This window comes from Aythya ferina (assembly GCF_964211825.1).
Source record: "Aythya ferina genome assembly, chromosome: 1".
NCBI classification, from domain to species: Eukaryota; Metazoa; Chordata; class Aves; order Anseriformes; family Anatidae; genus Aythya; species Aythya ferina.
Window position 1 is genome coordinate 136,219,891 of NC_140296.1, and position 19,801 is coordinate 136,239,691.

The 19,801-nt window shown below is 42.5% G+C and overlaps 1 protein-coding gene across 3 annotated transcripts in view; it reads left to right on the top strand.

Moving 5' to 3' along the window:
- BORCS5 (BLOC-1 related complex subunit 5) overlaps window positions 1–19,801 on the top strand; it is a 103,058-nt gene that overhangs the window by 21,903 nt on the left and 61,354 nt on the right. For 2 of the 3 annotated variants that reach the window (XM_084507014.1, XM_084507015.1), the window contains exon 3: window positions 2,874–3,017. In XM_084507014.1, the coding sequence (XP_084363140.1) occupies window positions 2,906–3,017 (112 nt within the window). In that variant the 5' untranslated portion in view covers window positions 2,874–2,905. Of the gene's footprint in view, window positions 1–1,992; window positions 2,239–2,873; window positions 3,018–19,801 lie in introns of those variants that run through there. The other variant, XM_084507013.1, reaches the window with a different exon arrangement.

The following is a 19,801-nucleotide window of genomic DNA, read 5'->3' on the forward strand; positions in this document are numbered from 1 at the left end:
TCTATTTGTAGGTAGGTAGTTAGCTTTGGGCAGCGTGTAGTTAAGTGGCCCGGAGAGTAAGGAACGCGGCAAAGAGGCAGTACGATATAGTCCTTCTTTTTCAGCTATCTCATCCTGCATCATACTTAGAATAACATAGTTATTTCTGCAACTAAAATAAATGTCCTTCGTAGGGGTGGTCCATTACATGAAGAGATATCGAAGGGCAGATGACTTTACACTGCAATGGTTAGAGTAAAATAATGAAAACAAGGAGTCCTATAGGACTAAACACCTGGATGCAGATAGGAACAACTGCAGGTATACGTATACATATATTTGTGGGTATTCACACTCACGTTCACTAAATATATAATAGTTCCCAAATTAGTCATTGTAAGCCACTCTCGGATAGTGTAAGAGTGTGACTCGGACCCAGTCACATTTCTTAATGCTCAATGGCAGCAACGAGGCTCAGGGGACTGTGCCTTCCCTATTGGTACTGCAGGCTGAAGCGGCATGCTGCAGGTGTCATCATCACACAACCCTCATATATACATATATATATATGCTAATGTAGATGTATACAGCTGTATACTCTGAGTAGTTTCAGGTACATTGACTTTGTTGCTACTACAGAGGGTTTGTGTTATGTCCACATTAGAGACAAAATAAAGAATTCACTACCGCAACCGCCACATTAAAAATACACTTTTATTGTCATAGTGTTTTCAATTATAAGACTTCATGTGGCAGACATGTACAATTGTTGATAGGTAAATTAAACATTTCCAAGGGTGTTGCTACACTGCACATTCATGTTTTTATAATAATAAATGAAAACACTTTCACAGAGTAGCTGGAAAGTGTACTTCACAAACTATTTTGAACTCTGTTAAGCAGAAGTGATAAATGAAGCTAACTAAAGTTAAATGTGCTGATCCAGTGGAACTAATTTTAAAATTTGTCTGAGACTGATGGCTAACATATGATGTCTTTATGGCAAGCACTGGTTAGATTGCAGCCCTACAGACAATTTATGTCTGAGCACTCCAAGTTCTTCTTTAAGTGCCACTGAGGCTGCTCACAGGTGATTTTAATAATGTATGAATACTGCAGATTCAGAGCTCAACTTTCTCTACTGAACTTGCCAACAATAGTTTGTTCTTCCTCGCAGAATAGTTACATTTCTTTGAACCTATTTGTTTGTTATTCTGGCAGGAACTAAGCAGTTGTTGAGGTAGTCAAAAGGTCAGCCTATTATTGGTTTACAAACCCATGTGGCACAGCCTGCAGCTGCAAGAACTGGTGCAGGACTGAGGTTTTCACCTACAGCCTCCATCTTAGTAACAGTTGTGAGGTGCAGTTCCTGCAAGATAGGAGGATTGTTTTTGTGTTAAATTAAATCTTGGTGGGAATAAGTAAAAGCAGCCAGAAGAGAGAATGCTGAACTGAGTTCAGGACAGAGCTTTCACAGATGCTGGCTGTCATACATGAGCGGAGAATGGGCTTGTTCAGGAGTTAGCACATCCCATCACTTTTTATGTTTATTGGCAAATCTGTCAGATACAATCATGTGGCTGATTTGATTGTCAGATATGAACACAATGAGTCTGAAGTACATTTTCTTCTCCTTTCTACTTTTCTGCTTAACCTGAATCACCCATGACCTTTCAGTCTGGGCTGTTTTTATCTCATTCCTGCTCATGATAAACATGGTTAGTGCCGGCTGCTTCCTGTGTGTTACTGTCTGGCGAGTTACCATGGACAAACACGCTTTATTTTCAAAAGGCGGTGCTGTTTCCCGCAAAAACACACACACACAGCCACAGGAGAGCAGTGAGACCCTGCGGAGCTTGCATTTTTACCGGGCCCACTGGGGTACAGACCTTAACGCTGGGGGGTTTGGCGGGTTTACTTCCCACTACACGACCAGGGAAATGAATTAAAATGAATAAATGAATTAAAGGAGACCCCGGGGGGGGTCGGGCAGCCCCTCTCCCGGCCCTGCCGGTGCCTTTAAGCGGAGCTCCGCCTGGCCGGGGCGCCGGGCGGGGCCTGCCCTGACCCGGGCGCAGGCGGCAGGAAGCCCGGGCGGTAGCGGCGGCCCCCGCGCTGCAGGCTGCAGGGCGGCGGGGTGGAGGAGGCCGAGCACGGCTCGGCTCGGCTCGGCTCGGCTCGTCGCAGCGCGGTTGTGCGCCATGGGAGCGGAGCAGAGCGCGGAGGCCGAGAGCCGCCCGGGCGAGCCCGGCGCCTCAGGTCGGTGGCCAAGGGGAGCCGGGGGCGCTGCCACCGTGATCCCGGGGGCGAGAGGCGAAGCGGCTGCTGGGGGCGGCAGCCCCGGGTGCCCTCCTCGCTCGCTGCGGTGCCCGGCGGCCCCGTGGGGAAGGGCGGAGCGGGGATGCCGGCCTCCGGGGGAAGGCAGAGGGGTGTCGGCGGTGTGCGGGGAGTCCTGGGGGTGAAAGCAGGACGCGTGTGGCGTGGAAACGGGGCTCCCAAATGTTAAGCTGTTGGACTGAAGCGTTCCCCAAAATATAAGGACGTGAAAGAGCCTTACTGCGGTGGAGCGCTGACAGATGAAAAGTTTCTGGTAGCTTTCGCCTTCAGCCTTCATTGATGAAATGAAATCACCTTGGGTTATCGCTGGAGCAAGAAGTCAACACGTCCTTAACCAGCACCGTTACCTTGTTCTGAAAAACCTTGTTGAACGTGACATGTTACTGGGGAGAGGGGGAGGAGGGAGGGTTGTCAGTTATCTCAGGGATGTGTTTATTCTGTATAAAGCATACTTGCTCTCTGTTGAACACGTTAATGTGCTTTCAGGGTTAAATTCTGATGAAATCTGCATATTAATTTGTTTATGCATTCCTTCTCCCACCCTCCAATCCTTCTAGCATCTCCATCCCCAGCCAAGCAACGAGCAAAAATGGATGACATTGTGGTGGTGGCCCCAGGAACACAATCCTCCCGGAACGTGAGCAATGATCCAGATGTCATAAAACTGCAGGAAATCCCAACTTTCCAGCCCCTTTTAAAAGGTAAGTGATTTTCCTCTGTTTTTGAAGGCCCTTTTTTTTTTTGTGCCAAATAGAGTATGTGCTCTGCAGCGTACTGAGCTTCCTACTGAAATTCACATTTCTGTGTTCTTCGCACCCCTGCCCTTTTTTCAAACCTTGCCTTCTTTTGGTGTTTCATAATCTTCTATATGGAGTGCGAACTGGTTTAGAAGTGTGCTAATAATGTTCTCTGATGTAGAGCCATCTACTGTGGAGGCAAAACAGCTCTAAGCTTCCCAGTTTTCCCAGTGCTACTGGTTTGCAAGGCTGTTGATGAGAGATGCTATGTTGCATTCTGATAGACTGTGGACTACAGTCTCCAGTTTTGCTCTTGCTCTGAAAAACATCTCCATGTTACTATCTTGGAGTAAAGCTACGTGTGTACAGATTTAGTTGCTTGAAGTCAAGATTTATTCTTGGGGTTTCCAGTCTAGATCAGATCTCGTTCTTTCTTTGGAAGAGGGGAATAAAAGGTGACGCTCATGTGGGGAGTGTCCTTAAGCTCTGTGTTGATGATATCGCTTTATATCAGTGGACCCTTTAAATTCCCCTCGGTTTGTCTCCTTTCCTCACAGCTTTTTTTTTTTATTTCCCCTGCACCAATTCTTTGTCCCCCCTGTTTGATTCAAAGGGAAGTGAAGATCTAAATCACAGCTATCAAGCCTACAGTTTACTAGAAACCATTCATGTGCTTTGTGGCCTAGCTCTGTGTAACTCTTCTCTAACCCTTTTCCTGGAGGCTGTGCATAGCATCTTCCTTGTTACCTGAAAGCTCCTTGGGAAGGAAGATGTCTGGAACAGCCTGCATGAATTGAGCCTGCTCCTGGCCTCCTCCTCCTGGAACGGTGTGGGTCATCAAACTTGTGTCTGCTACATTGTGTATTCACACTCAGTGAACCAATATCTTTTTTTTTTTTTTTTTTTTTTTTTTTTTTTTTTAAGTTTGAGTCTTACTGTGAATTATGTATGTTGGCTGTATTGCTTGCTCATTCATGCCTTGTAGGCCTGCTGTTACAGTGAGGAGCTGCTGGCATGTTTAGCCTTTCCTGCTGCTGGAAGGAGTGAAGTGTTCTTGTACAAACAAGAGTTTAGGCACCACTGGTCTGAGTGCTACTAATTCACACATGGCAGCTGGGAAGGTGTGGCAGCCGCTTTGTCCTTCAGGCTTTGCTAGAGATGATGTAACATCGCTTTTTAGACAAACTCTTTACTTTTATTTATTTTCATTATTTCAACTTAAAACAGGACTAGTACTTGTGGGTACTATGATACCCCAGCGGGCCAAGTATTTGGTGTTGGGTACTGCTGGATGGGGATCTAGATCTGTGTGGCACTAGCAGTACCATTTCCATTGGAGGAGGTTAAAAGATGGGGAGACCACTGAATAGGAGAAAAGCAACCCTGAATATGTCTAGGACTGGTACTGCTCTTCCTGTTGACCAAGGAGAATGTGTGTTGCTTATATATGTATTTTTTGATTCTGCAGATGGTGATGTCATAGAAATCTGTATCTGATTTATTCCTGACACTTTCACTACTGTTTTAGAATTGACTGTAAGATTTTTTTTGAGGCTTGCAGTGTGGGTGTCAGCAGCAGGTAGTTTCATTACTTTTGGTGAGAACACACTTTGCATACATCCTACGTCATACAAAAGGCAGAACTGAAATCTCATCACTGGCAGTTTGAAATGTGAATGCTGTAACCCAGATTCACAAAGGTAATAAATAAGCTTTAATCCGAGACTCCAAACTTACAAGATGTGTTAGGATCTGGCACTGAGATTATTGTGTTTGTGAGTGTTTGATGACAGTGTCAGTTCCACCCAGCCTTGAGCTGTGGTGGGCTGAACCTGGCTTGTATGAGAGCTATGGAATTCCTTGGAAGCAGGGCTGCGATGTGACCACTTCCAGGGGCAGCATTCCTGGGTGGGTGGTTGAGGAGCCAGAGGGCACTGCCTCAGATCACCAGTCCAGGCCCTTTAACTCCTAAATATGCATACATTACGTTACTTGATGGGCAGCTGTCTAGGTTACTGAGTTGCTTTTGCTGATCTTACTGTGGACCTGAAGGGGTGTGTGCGTATGACAGGAAACTTTTCTATTTCAGTTGCTTGGTCTGCTAATGTCTTTCCCCGTGTCTCTTGAGATATGGTGACATCTGGTGACTGCTGACGAGTATTGCATGTTAGATTGTGTTGGCCCATGTGAACAGTTTTTCAGCCTCAAATACACTATTCCTTGAATAACAGGACTGCGATGCTTGTGTTCGGTACAGAAAGTGGTGTAGCCTGAGCCAAGACTTGAGAGGCCACAGTCCTGCTTGAGAACCTGTTCTGTTCGGGATTGGTCTCATCTCTGTTCTTCACATACAACATTATGGTCCTGGAATGGATAAAGATGAGAGCAAGAGATCTTCTAGGAGTTAATCCTGAAACTTGTGTCTTATGAGCTGCTAGCTTGGAGAGCTCAAAACGTGAACTCATAACCATTGTATGCTTCACTTTCTTTTTGGTTTCTCCTTGGCTAGGCAAAGCCAAAGGGCTTTATTTTAAAGTCTCAAAAGAAGCCTAATCGTTAAATTAATGGGTTGGGGAAGCACATGATCACAAAGAGAATGAATGTTCACAGAAGACAAAGCACTGAAAAGCTGCTGAAGTACAAGTCTCTCCTAGCTGTCTTGAGTTGATTTTGCTGTGACCAGTGACACTGGAGGTCTCTGCAATTGTACGCCCTCACTTGTAAGAAACTGTCAGTGTCATGTCCATTACATCTTTCATACGAGGTTTTCCTTGGCTTCATTGGAAAAATCTGCATCTTAGAGTTACAGCTATGGTGGATGCCTGTTATTTTGCCATTATATTGACAAAAGTCAAATCCCAATTCTACCCGAAGTGAGAGGAAAAGGTGTACTCTTAGGGAGTTACGCCTAGGAATTACGTGCCTGACTGTTTTTCTACAGTAACTGTTACATATCTGAGTACAGAGTAGTTGGCTATGCAAAAAGTCTTCTGGTAGAAATACTAGCAAAGAACTTCACTGTTTGACAATTGATTTATTTTATTTATTTATTTATTTTAAGTGAGGAGCAAGTATAAAGTCTCCCGAGTGAAAAAGAGGAAGCCTCCAACCAGAATTCTCCTTTGTGTCAAGCATTCCTTTCAGCGACTGCTTCATAAGCGGTACAGAACAAAATGTGATCTGCTGTTTCTTTCCTTTATGCTGCTTCCTGGGGATATTTGCATAAAAAATGAACTTATCTCTGTTCAATGTCCCTGATTCTCAGTCTGTTTATAGCATAGAGCCATAACCAGCTGTGTATAAAATAAGTCATATTCTTTGAGTTGCAGGGGAAAGTGGATCTCTTACATGTGGAATAATACTGTGTTTTTTAACTATGCAAATTTTCTTGGTGAAATAAGACACTTGTCCTAAGGACTTAAGCACTGTTACAAAACTTCCCAAAAGCTTCTGAGAAGGGTGTTTAGGTTTTAACTTTGTGCCACAGAAACAAAATGCTTACTGCATTCTTTCAAAGGGCATCAGTTTCTCTCTCAAGCTTCAGGAAAGATTGAGACCTTTCTGGTAGCAGTGCAGTGTTAGGTTAAACAAAATAGATGGGTGTATATAAAGGATGTATTGATGCATGTTAGCAATATAGAAGAAACTTTTCAAGAGATAGTCATCCAAATGCAGATGTAATCCCTATTTTGTACTAGGTCAGCAAGACCTAGTGCAAACATAACATGCAGGGAGCTTGATAGTAGGAATAAAAACCTTGCTGCATCTCCACCCTGTTGTCCAGGATTTTGCGATTGGTTTGCTCTCCAACCTGATTTAATGGTTCTTATCACCTTGGTTGCATTGTGAGCATTTGAGACCTGCTGATTGACAAAAGCTGCCAAAAAGGCAGTGACTTTTTGCTTCTGCTGGCCAAGGCAAGTCAGATGTTAATTTCAAAGTACATATGCATTTTGTCACTTCCAAATCCTCTTAGACATCAGGCCAGTTAATGTTACTGTGATATGTATGTCTATTAAGAGATTTGCAGAATCTAGCTTTTTTGTCTTTTTGAAAAGGGAATGTTGTAGCAAGTTATTTCTGTGCTTTATTGAGAGAGGTTTTTGGTAAATCTGAAAGCCAAAGTCTTGCAGTAGCCCATGGATTCTATAGAAAAAGGCCACTTTAAAGTTGCTTTTTGTTTGGTTTAGTGCAAAGCTACAAGGTCAAGTAGCAAACAGGTATGGGAAGGGAGATTATTCTTGTTTTGGACACTAGTTCTTCACATTGTGCAAGAATGACTTTCATTGTCTTCTTTTATTTGAGATATACTGCACAGTAGTTCAATGAGCATCCAGGCTGACAAGGGGAATTTTCTCCTTGTTGCTTTTGCTTCTGGACATACAGGCATAGACTTGGTGTGTAAGTGGCAGAGATGAAGACGAAGGAGGTGCCCAGACAGCAGCCTGTCTGTATCAAGACTGGTAACTTCCTTACCTCTTGATGGTATTGGTAATGACGTTGAAAAAAAAATATTTTAAATGTTGTCTATTTCCTCTGTATCTAGTAATGGTATCATACAGAGTCCTCTACAAAGTAGGTGGTGAAATGGTTATTACTAGTAAAGACGTGATTAATCTACTTTTGGAATACGCCTGGGTTGTCTACCCAAAACGACGATCCCTGAACTCATCTCTTTGCTGTAACTTTGGATCTAGCTGGAAACTAACTCTGTATATGGGGTCTTCTATCTTAACTGGGTGTGTGGTTATGCTTCCTCTTCTTGTGTCAGTGTTTTGGGTTTCTCTGAGGTGACAGACTATTTCCTGATGATGATGATTGCACTCTATTGGGGAAATGTGTTCCCAACATTTAGGAAGTTAAATTCATGGCCAGATAGTAACTTAGTTGACCTAAAATGAAAACTGGAATCTGTTCTGTGTGCCTGGCAAACACCCTCAAGGCTCCTCCTCAGCTTATCTATTTGTCTAAACAGCCTGACAGCAAATGCCTTTTTGATGTGTTGGGTTTGAAGTCCTGCGCTGCAGTCCATCACGGCTGCTCTCTGGGTGGCAGTGCAGGGAGGACCGCAGTGGTTTCCTAGGTGGGTGTTCTCATATAGCTCTGTTCACGCACTGGTAACTAAAACAACACTCTCAGCAATTCCAAATAAACTTGTGGCAACAAGTTGTCCGTAAACACTGGCAGTTCTTTTGTCTTGCCATTTTCCTTGCCCTTTACTCCTTGTCTGGAGGAAGCTGTTACCAATGTCCTGGCAGCTTCTCTTGGAAGCACAAGTGGTACTGAGTGGTTCAGGATGCCATACATACCACAGGTTTGCTGAGTACTGGCTTGTGGATGTTTAGAGGTACTTCAGCAACCCTGTTTTGTGTTCTGAGTTACCTATGAGGGAAATCTTACCTAAACTTAAAAAATAATAATCATTATTTTTATGCTAGATGTTTAATTCTTGAGGCTGTTGCTGATCCCTGCTTAGCCTGCTGCACAAGAATGTGATGATCCCATGCTTCTTGTTTTGTTTTCTCTAGCAGTCTTAGGCTTGTTGAATGCAAGTTTCCCTGAGAGCAGGGATCAGTTCTGTGTGTTAAGCAACGTGCTGGTATGTAACTAGAGACTGTTGCTTATAAAAAATTTAGGTCTGGGTTCTGTGCTGAGATTGCTAAATACATTTGCCATAATACAATGTGTGTAGTAGGGTGATGGTTGGACAGTCTTCAAGATGATCTTGGAGGTGTTTGCCAACCTTAATGATTCTCTGACTCTGTCTTCTGTTGAAGGAACTCCTGATCACCAACAGCGAGAGAAAGGAAGTTAGCAAGGGGAGCTGAGACTCTTGTTTTGAACTCACCTACATTCCCAGGCACACTGCATGAATGAGAGGTGTCTTCTGTGTAGCCCTGCTGCAAGTTACTAGTGGTGTGCTGCATTCCTTTGTTTGCCAGACATACGTGGTATATGGAGTGTGCAGCCATATGAAGGTTTTAATGGGCCACTCATTATCATCTCCTAGCCTGATGTGGCTGGATTCCTGTCTTATAAACACCACTGCTGTTTCTGTAAGAACAGCAAAGTATGGAAAAAGGTTGCAAAGGGTTGTAGTATTTCTGTCCTTAATATTTTTAGGGACACAATTTGTAAAGATCTATCAGGCATGAATTAGAACTAAAAGAATAGCTTATGGCTAACCCACTGAGGTCTTTTCTTACCACGCTGCCTTTTATCCATATCCATATCCTCCTTCATTTATCAAGGTATTTCACAAAGCAAAAGCTGAGGCCTTTACTCTTCAGAGTCTAGAGTATAGTTTACCTGACAGTAGTGTAAGGAGATCCAAAGTTATGTAGCAGAGAGTCTTGCAAGATACGTCCAGCATGAGGAATGTACTTTTGTCTGAAGATGGTTTGAGGCAAAAGCTGGGCAGTGGTGTGTTTATTGCAGCTGGTGCACATTTTCAGCAGAAAAGTGTGGGGAGATGCTAAGGAATCTCTTGAGAGAGAAAAGAGGCGAAATCCATACTGATCTTCTATTATCCTCAATCATGGGAAATCTAAGCTTGTGTTTAGGCAGCTGAAAGGACTGTTTATCCCTATATAATTATTTTCTAATGAAAATATCAATGTATTTGTATTCTCTGGAACAGCATGTAGAGGAAGGATGTTGAGACTCTGAGCCTTGTGGAACTTAGAGCAATGTATTTTATCACATCACACTCCTCAGTAATTTCTGCTGACTGGTTTACATCTTTTTTTTTTTTTCCTACCACACTGTATGCTATTTCTTCCACATATTGTTACCACACTGTATGCTATTTCTTCCACATATTGTCTAGGGAATTTAGCTAATAGCATATGACAAGGAAATTTTATTCTTATAAATCTGGGCATTGTGATACTTCAGTCCTTTTTTTGAATTCTGCCCCTATGGCTTACAAGGAAGATCTGCTTATTACAGCACTCACCAGCATTGCTGAGTGTTCAGAGTTCTAACAGGATTTGCAATACAGATGGACTCCATGCTTAGTACTCGTAACAAGCTCTGTGAAAATGAGCACACTGGGCAGAAAGAAACACCAAGAGTGGTGATGTGAGTGCTCTCCAGCCTGTTTTATTTTTTAAGGCTTGTGGACCGGTGAGTATTCCCCTGTATTTTGGGGAACCATCTCTCTCCATTTTGCTTTCATGACTTGTAACTAACTTTCAAAAGCAGAACCTAACAGATGCCCCCATTTTAAGGAAAGGAGCTTTCCTTTCAAGAGGTAGTTGCAAGTTTCCATATGTTTCTCAGAGGTTTAACTATTTGGAGACCTGGGTTAATTACTTTTTGTGTGAGTATTTGAGTCTGTGGTTAGGTACTGTTCAAATTATATGTTCAACATCAGTTGGAAGGGTGTAAAGGACTGCGGATACTCAGTTATGTGCCTTTCCCTCGTCCTTCCCACCCTCTCCCTTCTCACGCTATTCCACTCTGTATAGTATAACTTAGGTTTTGGCAGATGAAAAAGAATAAGCATGTGCATGTCTGCTTAGACTGTTAGCCTGGCATTCTTTTTCCTAGATGAGTACCTTCAAGCTCCAGGAGCTGTGGCTCCTGACTGAACCTCATAGCTCCTCAGACATGGAAGGTTCCTCCTCGCCACCTTGCTGGATGTGAATAAACTTTGTTTGTCATTACAAGTCACCCGCAGGTTCTCCTTCCTTTACTTTCACAGAGCTTCTGTGACAGAGTTCTCCAGCTGGCCAGGATGGCTCTTGGGGTGCAGCCACCCTTTGGATACCTCAAAAGATGTGCTGAGGAAAAATACCACGTGGTAAGGAGTTGTCAATGTCCTGGTTCATAGATGTGTCATGCACTGTCGTGAGGAATACCTGTGTTGACCAGCTTACCTTGAAATCACTGTTAAGTGATTAAGGTGAAATGCAAAAGAAACTCCTTATTTATAACAACCAAAATACATAGTGTAATTAAAGTGTTCACAGAATGTGTAGGTAATCTCCCAGTCTTTCTAGGACGTGTATGCTGGGAGAGCATATACATTACACTTTATTTTGGAGACCTCAAAGGACTCTAGGCATCTAAATTTGGATAATTTTTTCCCTCTATTCAGCATTATCATCTTGCTCATAAGTTAAGACTTGCTCATAAGACTTGCTAGAGTATGTGACTGAAGGACCTGTGAACTTTGTCCTTCTGTCTTCCCTGTTTGGTGTCTGTGGATGTATTTCCTCTGACACGTCTACCCCAACGAACTGTATGTTTTGTATCAGTGAAAATTGCCTGCAAAGAAACATTCCTCTTAAAATGTCCGAGTAGGACTAGATGGATATACACGTATATGTGGAACGATGAATCTCCTAGTCTGTTCCTATAGAGATACAGTAACAGCATTATTCAGTGGACCAAAGTCTCAAAAGTATTTCACCCCTCTGTTGGATGATTGGGATCAAAGGAAAAGAAGGACCTAAAGAAAGCATTCTCCTAGTGCTGTTAGTTTGGTTCTCTCCTCTTTAGTGGGCCAATGTGATGCTTACTGCTCCTTTCACTTTTATTCTTTCAACTGTTAGTATCTCGAAGTACATGGTGTTCACTGGATAGGGACAGCTGTGTTAAACATCAAATGCTTGGATGTAGAGAAAACAGAAGATATTGTATCTGGGATGTGTCAGTCACACAGGGACCAAAGTAAGTTGTTGATCAGAGACTTTATCTACTGGGTGGCATCCCTGCCCGTGGCAAGGGGATTGGAACTAGATGATCTTTAAGTCCCTTCCAACCCGAGCCGTTCTGTGACTGAAGGGATCATGAAGCGGTCACTGAGTTCCTGGGGGGATCTCTGACACAGATAGTAAATGGCAAAAAAGGGACCATTTACTATGCTAATGAGAAATGTAGGCATGTTCTGATATAGATGATATACTGATACACTTTGTAGCTAAGTCCAGGACAGTTGTGCCATTAGGAATCAGTAAAACTGTCAATGCAAAGCAGGAAGCAGAAGTGTGTGAAATGCTTCTGGAAGACTCCTGCATCCCATAAACTCTCATCTCCTACCGCTTTAAAAAAAGAAAGGGGGGGGGGGTGGGTAAGGGGGGCAAAGAAAAAAAAAAAAGCAGCCAAAAAATACCACCTCAAAGTGTTTTGGCCCAGAATCCGTATTCTAGAGCTGTGCAGCTGGACAGACTTACAGCACAGGTCAGTGAGCTGTGTGCTGCCTGGTGGGTGTGTGGCTGATGGACAGAAAACATCTGCCAAGCAAGCGACACTGTTTAGTCCTTGTTCACTCACACTGCTGGTCTGTAGTTGTGTGCAGACAGTATTTAAGCTATATATAGTATGTATATACTATACATACCAGATGCACAAACTGTATATGTGCAGTTTGCTTTTAAATTGTGCTTTTGAAGTTCTACTGCCTGATCACTGGCTGTTTTTTGAATGCTTCCTATCTTGCGGCTAGACCTGCAATGGTGTTGGAATGGATTGCTTTGGAAAATCAATTTATTTTTTTTTTCTTCTAAGTGTTGGTAAATGATTTCTGCCTCATAGGAGTTTATCTGTTTCTCCACAATCAGGAGATTTTTTTTTTTTTTTTGTCCAATCAGTTTATTAAGAAAAGTTATAATTAACCAATGGGCACAGTGTAAATCATTACACCTTAAGTCACTAATTCTTGATGATATAATTTTATTTGTTATGCATGTTAAGTTAAATAAACTTGATCAAGGTAAAGGATGGGTGCATACATCTATGTCTGTTTGTCTGTAGTTAACCACATTTTCTATAACATCACATGGATCCAATCACATTCAAATGCTGTGCTCTTGTCTTTATTTCCCTATGCAGACACTGTTAGTAGAATAAAAAGCAGATTCCCCAAAGTCATACGCAGATAATACCCCTCCTCCTAATTAAGGGCTTGACTTACTAAAATTATGTAAAGATAAAAAGGTCATTAAGGTAGAAGTATGGGGGGAAAAAAGTCTACTCAAGCCCTAAATCTTGTTAGCAAAGCACTACAGCAGGAGCTTAGTGTAACCATGTTCCCTCTGTACAATTAAGTAAGATGAGATCAGCAAGCAAGTAATAAAGTACAGGTCAGCAAGCTCATTGTTACAAGACCTTGAAGTTTAGAATCAAATTTGATCTGCCTCTATTCCTTTCTTAGGGAAGCCTAACAGAAAGGAAAATAGGAGGAGTTTCATGGTTCATTTGGTTTGAACAGTGAGGCCTGCAATACTGCAATTCCATAATATTCCCTCTATTTTCTGTGCAAGCCTGCTCATGGTATACGTGGCTAAGTTATCAGCAATGTTGCACATGCAAACCAGCAGATGCACCGTTGCAGATTAAATCATAGAATCACAGAATATCCTGAGTTGGAAGGGACCCTTAAGGATCATCAAGTCCAACTCTTGAATATTGAATTCTGAGATCCAGATAAAATTCTGAAATGCAGATAATCTGCCAGAGGTGCTGCTTTTTAATTTGCAATACTAAAAAAAAAAAAAAAAAAAAAAAAGACTAGCGGTGATGTTGAGTAGAAAGTGGAATTACTGACTGTTGTAGTTGCAGATGACCTTGGAAGCCTTTATTATCCTATGGTAGTTGTCAGAGAAGAGGCATTAGTCATAGACAGGGGCAGTTCACACTGTAAATCAGTAGCTTAATGTGGTAATGCAGCAGTTTCAGGGTGAAACTGACTTCGCTGAAGTCAGTGGCAAAGCTCCTGTGGGTTTCAGCAGAGTGGAGATTTTTGTGTTTGTGTGAAATACGCAAACTGTGTGTGTTTCTGTATAGTTTCATGTTCATATGGCGGAGTGCTAAGGTAGATGTTTGAAGTTTAACACTAATAAGCATGTTTTGGAGACAGGGAGGGATGTTGTGCAATAAGTTTTTTGTTAGATGTGATGCCCTCTCAACCTCTTCCCACGCATCTCATCCTGACCCTTAGGCTAGCTCAATGTTGCACTTGGCTATTCAGGAGATGGGGACAGCCTTGGGGTTTTGTGCTTGTTGGTTTATGCACTCTGCGTTAATGAACTGTAAGCTAGAAAGCATTTGTGACTCAGGAGAAGGGACTAGAGATGAGGATTCCCACTACCTTGTTCACTCTCACACACCCTTTATTTACCCATGTACCTCCTTCTGTGTTGGCCACTTCCTTGGCCCTGTGTATGGCCAAGGGCTTCCAAACAGCCTTTGGCATGAGAGGTGCTACTGAGAAGCTTCTCAGCTTTGGTAAAACTGTTCATCCCTGGCATGCTCTGTAGCAGAGTTTTAGTGCCTGGGGAGGGTGGTTGTTTTTTTTTTTTGGTGGAAACTCTATCACTGTGCAGTGTTAAGACATTTGAGAAGCTTGGGGCATTGTACTGGAGTGACATAAGTGCCTTTTGTGTACTGATGTCTTAGATACTTGGGGATTTTTTTGTTCAAACTTTTTTTTCTTGTGTGTGCAAGTAGGTGAGATCCCTGGATACTCTTACCTTTGTGGCAGAAGGCCACCTCTCTCATATTCCAGAATGTTTACTGATGGTAATTCTAGCACGTGGTTTGAGGAGAGACATGAGATATGCCCCACGTGGTTTGAGGAGAGACATGAGATATGCCCCGGTTGGCTTTGATGTGCAAGTTAAGTATAAAATGTCATGCCTGCCTGATTGACTGTTGTATTAGACATCCACCTTAAGCTGGCTTGTGACCCTATATCAATATATTATTTTCACTTAATAAAGAGTTGAAGGGCAGAAGTAAGTGCACGTGCTCTTAATCAGTACTTCTTCTGATGTTAAGAGCAAGCAGTGAAAACACTAGGCTGCTGTTTGAACGCACCTGTGGTTTGTTGCATTTTTTTATGTATCTGACTGATATAGAAAGAGGCAAGAGTTAGACAAGTCTCATCTAACTCTTCAAGAGTATCTTGTATTGCAGTTGCATTTCTGCAAACAAAAGATTGCAATTATCTGACTGCAGGCTACAGTTATCTAGTGGATATAGTGGGAATATCATTTGGAAGTCACTTCTGTAACTTGCTCTGGAGGGCAGAGTGCAGGTCAGTGTTACAGTGGAAGACCTGAGAAGCTCAGCTAGTAAAACTGGACAATTTTCACTGCATTCATCAGTCTGGCAAAGAGGTACTGCACCCAATTGGAAGGTGAAGTAAAATGGTAGTGTGATAGTGGGTGTAGTACCTAATGCCTTTGACTCTGCCAGCTGAGCACCTGCTGGTGAGACAGTGTCACAGGCTGCTAATCTGTGCTGGTGCTGTGTAAGAGAGAAACCTGTGTGTTTTCCTTGCCTCAGAAGTAATGAGGCTCAGCAGGAATCATTAATCTCGATGCTGCACTCTTATTTCTGTTTTTCTAATTTGCTTTTCTGTTTCTGTATCCTTTGAGAACTGAGAACTGCAGTCTAGGCAACTGCCACCAGGTGCCACTGTAATACAGAAGTATCGGTAGATGTCTTTGAAAACGGCTGGAAGCGTTGAAACAGTGCCTTGAAAACTGCGTTCGCTTTAAGCCCTTCATTAACATTTGTCTTCTCGTTACCTTCACTGTGGTCAGTGACCTAGGTTTTGGTACCAGCTGGAGCTGCGAGCTGAGCCACGAGTAACAGAGACAACTACAGACTAAAACAATGTTGGTTCTGGAAAGAGAAATGCTGCAGAGGTCCAGTTCTTCATCTGAAAGCCTTTCAGAAATCTTTTTGATCTTCAAAAGTAGAAGTCTTGTGTGACACCTATTTTCAGTTGTTGGTACTAGTTGTTTTCAAAGTGTGTACGGTGAGAAAGTGTAAGTAGAAATCAGTAATTCACAGGGGAGCACTTTGGGTTCAGCTCCTGTTCCTGGCTGTTGATCCTAGCCTAGGTGCACCATCTGCAACGTGGAGTTTCCTAGTATTTTCTCAGCAAGACTCTTCTGGTCATAGGTGTGTTGAAGTCTGAAACTGGTACATAGTCCATAGAGGCCTACTGTGCTGGGAAAGATGTTTTTCCAGCAGAGGGAATGGAACTGGGGAACTGATGTGACAAGAAAATGATAGTAACACACTCTTCTTGCCCCCAGCCTCAGGCCCAAAATGTTCAGCTGTCAGATCTTAGCTCCAGTTCATCACCAGCTCTACAAACTATTGTTGCTGTCACAGTACACAACACAGTATGAGTTGAGACCCTGTAGTGAGTGGATGAGGAGAGGCAGGAGAAATGAGAAGGGAGGGAAAAGGGGTTGGAATTGTGACTGTTAAGTGATGGCATACAATTCTGGGCTCCTACCCCGTGTTCCCTGAGCTAGTCTTGCTTAAATGAACGTGTGTTTGGGGTGAATGTTTTTATTGATCAAATGTGTCTGCTCAGCTTAAAATCCAATGCTTCATTATTCCCAAATAATTTCTGTGGGGAGGTTGGGTGGAAGGGGAATGTCTTGAACCTCCATCTCTGTTGCCTTGGAAAAGTCATTAAGATACCTTGTCTCAAGTCTATAATGCCAGTAAAAGTCCTTTGACTTTGCAAGGGATTTATTGGATTCTCTTTTCATCAATGTGTTAATGGGAGGTGTGTACCAAAACATCTGGACATCAACTGGAGAATAATGTCCTTCATTATGTGCTGTCTGAGCCTTTTGGTGCTCAGGGACATGCTGGCAGCTTACCAGGAACTTGAGGCTACAACACATTTGCATGTAACCAGTTTTTAAAAATTCAAATGCTCCTGCAAGCAACCTAAAATACTTGCCTAAACTTGTTTTAGTGAGACACCATGCAAAATTGCTTGTGTGTGCACCCCTCCCCCTGATCTCACTGCTGCTCAATGTGAGATTGCTGGCAGAACATGTCTCTTCAGCACTCGGACCTTGGTAAAGTATTACTGGAGCCTGAGCTTCCTCATTTAAAATTCATCACTTCTGCAAACTTCCTTAACTCCCATGCCAGCTCAGAGGGATGGGAAGCAACATTTCAAGTTAAAACACAAACACAGTGCAGAGGAATACCTTTCTCCTGGAGAACTGCTTTCATTTTCAGATGTTATTTGGCCCAGACAAGTGATCATCTCTTGCTATGCTTTTATTGTGTTACGTGCCTGTTGCAGAGGATTGTTTTTTTCCTGCGTGTCTAGGCAGTCATTCAAGGATAGGACACTTCTGTGACTTACCGTGGCCAATGTAGCTGTGCCTTGGCACCTTACACCTGCTCTGCGCTCAGTGTCTGTAACTGGAACCTGACCTGGAGTCCCGGGCACTGCAGATACCGCTTGTTATTCACGGAATCACAGAATGCCCTGAGATGGAAGGGATCACAAGGATCGTAGAGTCCAATTACTGGATCCACACAGGACCACCCAAAAATTAGACCATGTGTCTGAGAGTATTGTCCAAATGCTGCATGAACTCCAGCAGGCTTGGTGCCATGAGCACTGCTGTGGGGAGCCTGTCCCAGTGCCCGACCACCCTCTTGGTGAAGAACCTTCTTCTGATACCAGTTGAGGCAGTGTAAATGGGATGTTTCCATAGAGCTCCCTGGAAAGTGTGGTCTTTGCAGAGATCACCACATTGTAAGTGATAACGATTGAAAGATTTTAGAGGGGAAAAAAAAAAAAAAGGTTTTCATTTGTCTCTGTCATTTTGTAACCCTTTGCTTTTAGTTCTTCTGGGTGAGCCCCAAAAGATGTGTTGAGCTCCAAGAAGCAGGAGGTAGGTGCTGCGCTACTTGTTAACCTGGTGATATTTCACAAGTTTCAAATAAAACTGCTTAGTAAAACATTTCTTTCAATTGCTAGTAAAACGTTTCTTTCAATATGTTATAAGTCATAAATAAAACTGCCGGAAAGGAATTGGTGATGTTTTTGGTGCTGACTGATCTCTTTGCAAGGCAGGGTCTGAGATGTTTAGTTGACGGAGGAGGATGGACAGAAGGCTGGTCAGGGTTTTACCATTTTTTAGCCTTTGAAATAGCAGTCCAATGGACTTCTGTCAGCTAAACAAAGCCTGAACATGGAGGGAAAGCTAGCTGGCATAAGAGGAGGCTTTGATTTTCCTTTTACTCATTAGGCTTCTTGATTTCATCTGAGTAAACAGAAGTTTATCTTTAACAGGATTAACAGGAAGTGGAAGAGATACTGGAGATGGAACTTCAAGCAATGCATGTTGCTTTACCTCCTGTGAGATTAAATCTTGTTTTTCTGTGATACAAAAATAGCAGAAAGCAGGTGATTGGAGTGGAAGCAGCACATGTTTGCATTTATACACTTGCCCAAACTGGAGTAGAATACCTACTCTATCGCTTTTCACTGCCTCTCATTGAGGGACCTTGTCACCAGTTTTAGAATTAATTGAAACTTGGAGTCAGTTTGGTGGCTAAGTTGCTTTCATTGCACTAGCCTGAAATTTTCCATTGCTGCACATTTCCTTAGTTACCCATCTCTAGTCTTACATTCTGTAGTAGAGAAGGCTGTGAGGAATCTTGCCTTGCTTGTTAAGATGGGAGACTTTGTTTCTTTTTCATGAATGTTGGTGGAGATTTTTTTTGTTAGCTGAAACCATTCCCAAACGCTGAAGTATGCTTGGATATGGGTGCATGGTTGCAGAAAGAAAATCGCTGCTTTACCAGGGATGAATCTAAACTTTGCACAGCATTGTCTTTGGAGCTAAGAGCCTTGTTGAGCTTTAAAATGGAATTGACTGTACCTCCATTTCTTCCTAACACTAAGTGGTCAAGAGACTCAAGGGGCTAGTGGGGATTTGCTCTAGAAGTCTAGCAGAAGATGCTGGAGAACCCTGCTTCAAAGATGGACATTTGACTATTATTTTGGAGCTCTGTGGACAGTTCGGCCTACTGCCTGAGCCAGGCTACACAGAAGTTACAAGAAGTGCAAGCCCACAGGCTGCTGCTGTTTTGTCCAGGTTGTCTTTGCCTTACCAGTAAAACAAGGCACAGTAACAAATGCAGTGTGTCCTATAAGTAAGCTTCACTACTGGCAGTTGGCATTTACTTTCTTAATTTCCTAATAAAGAGAACTGAAGATAAAAATCAGATTTTGATTCATATATCAAATTGGTCTTGAGTTAAAATAATTTCAAGGGCCCAGATTGGTGTTTTGATAGGTGGATTTTTTTTTTCCACAGCGAGAGTCTAATTAAACTGTGACACTGACTTGTACAGATTGTGTGCAGGTGTGAAATATTTGTAGCTTTTTATTGGATGACCAATAGAAAAGAGGAATAAAATACCTAAATTTATTTAAATATTTCATAATAACTAGCTGCTACTGAAGCAGTAGTGTGTGTATGTGTACATTGTCTACCTGCTCTCCTGTGTTAGGAGACAGTTGTACATGATTCAGTCTGTTCTTGCTTTGTTGTCAAACTACATCTTCAGTGCCTGGATTTTGAACATTTTTTAAGTTAAGAAGAAATAATAAGGATTGTGCAGACCTGCTTGCATAACAATTTAAGTGTATAGAGGTGCATTGTTGACAGGCATGAGGAGGAATCAACTATCACTGAATGTGGAAATGGGCATGTAAAGTATTTCAGAGACTTGACGAAAACTTCCAACTTCTGGAGGTTGGTGAGGAACTAAGTCTTGTATGAGTCTAAGTCTTGTATTCAGCAGGTTATGATTCTTACAACTGTAGTAAACATGGAATTTGATCAGTACTGAAACTGACGTCTTAATGTTTAATGAAAAATAGCTCGTTAATAAATGAACATATCAGATGTCAAAGGCACTGTAAAGGGGAAAAGACATGATGAAAATGGGCA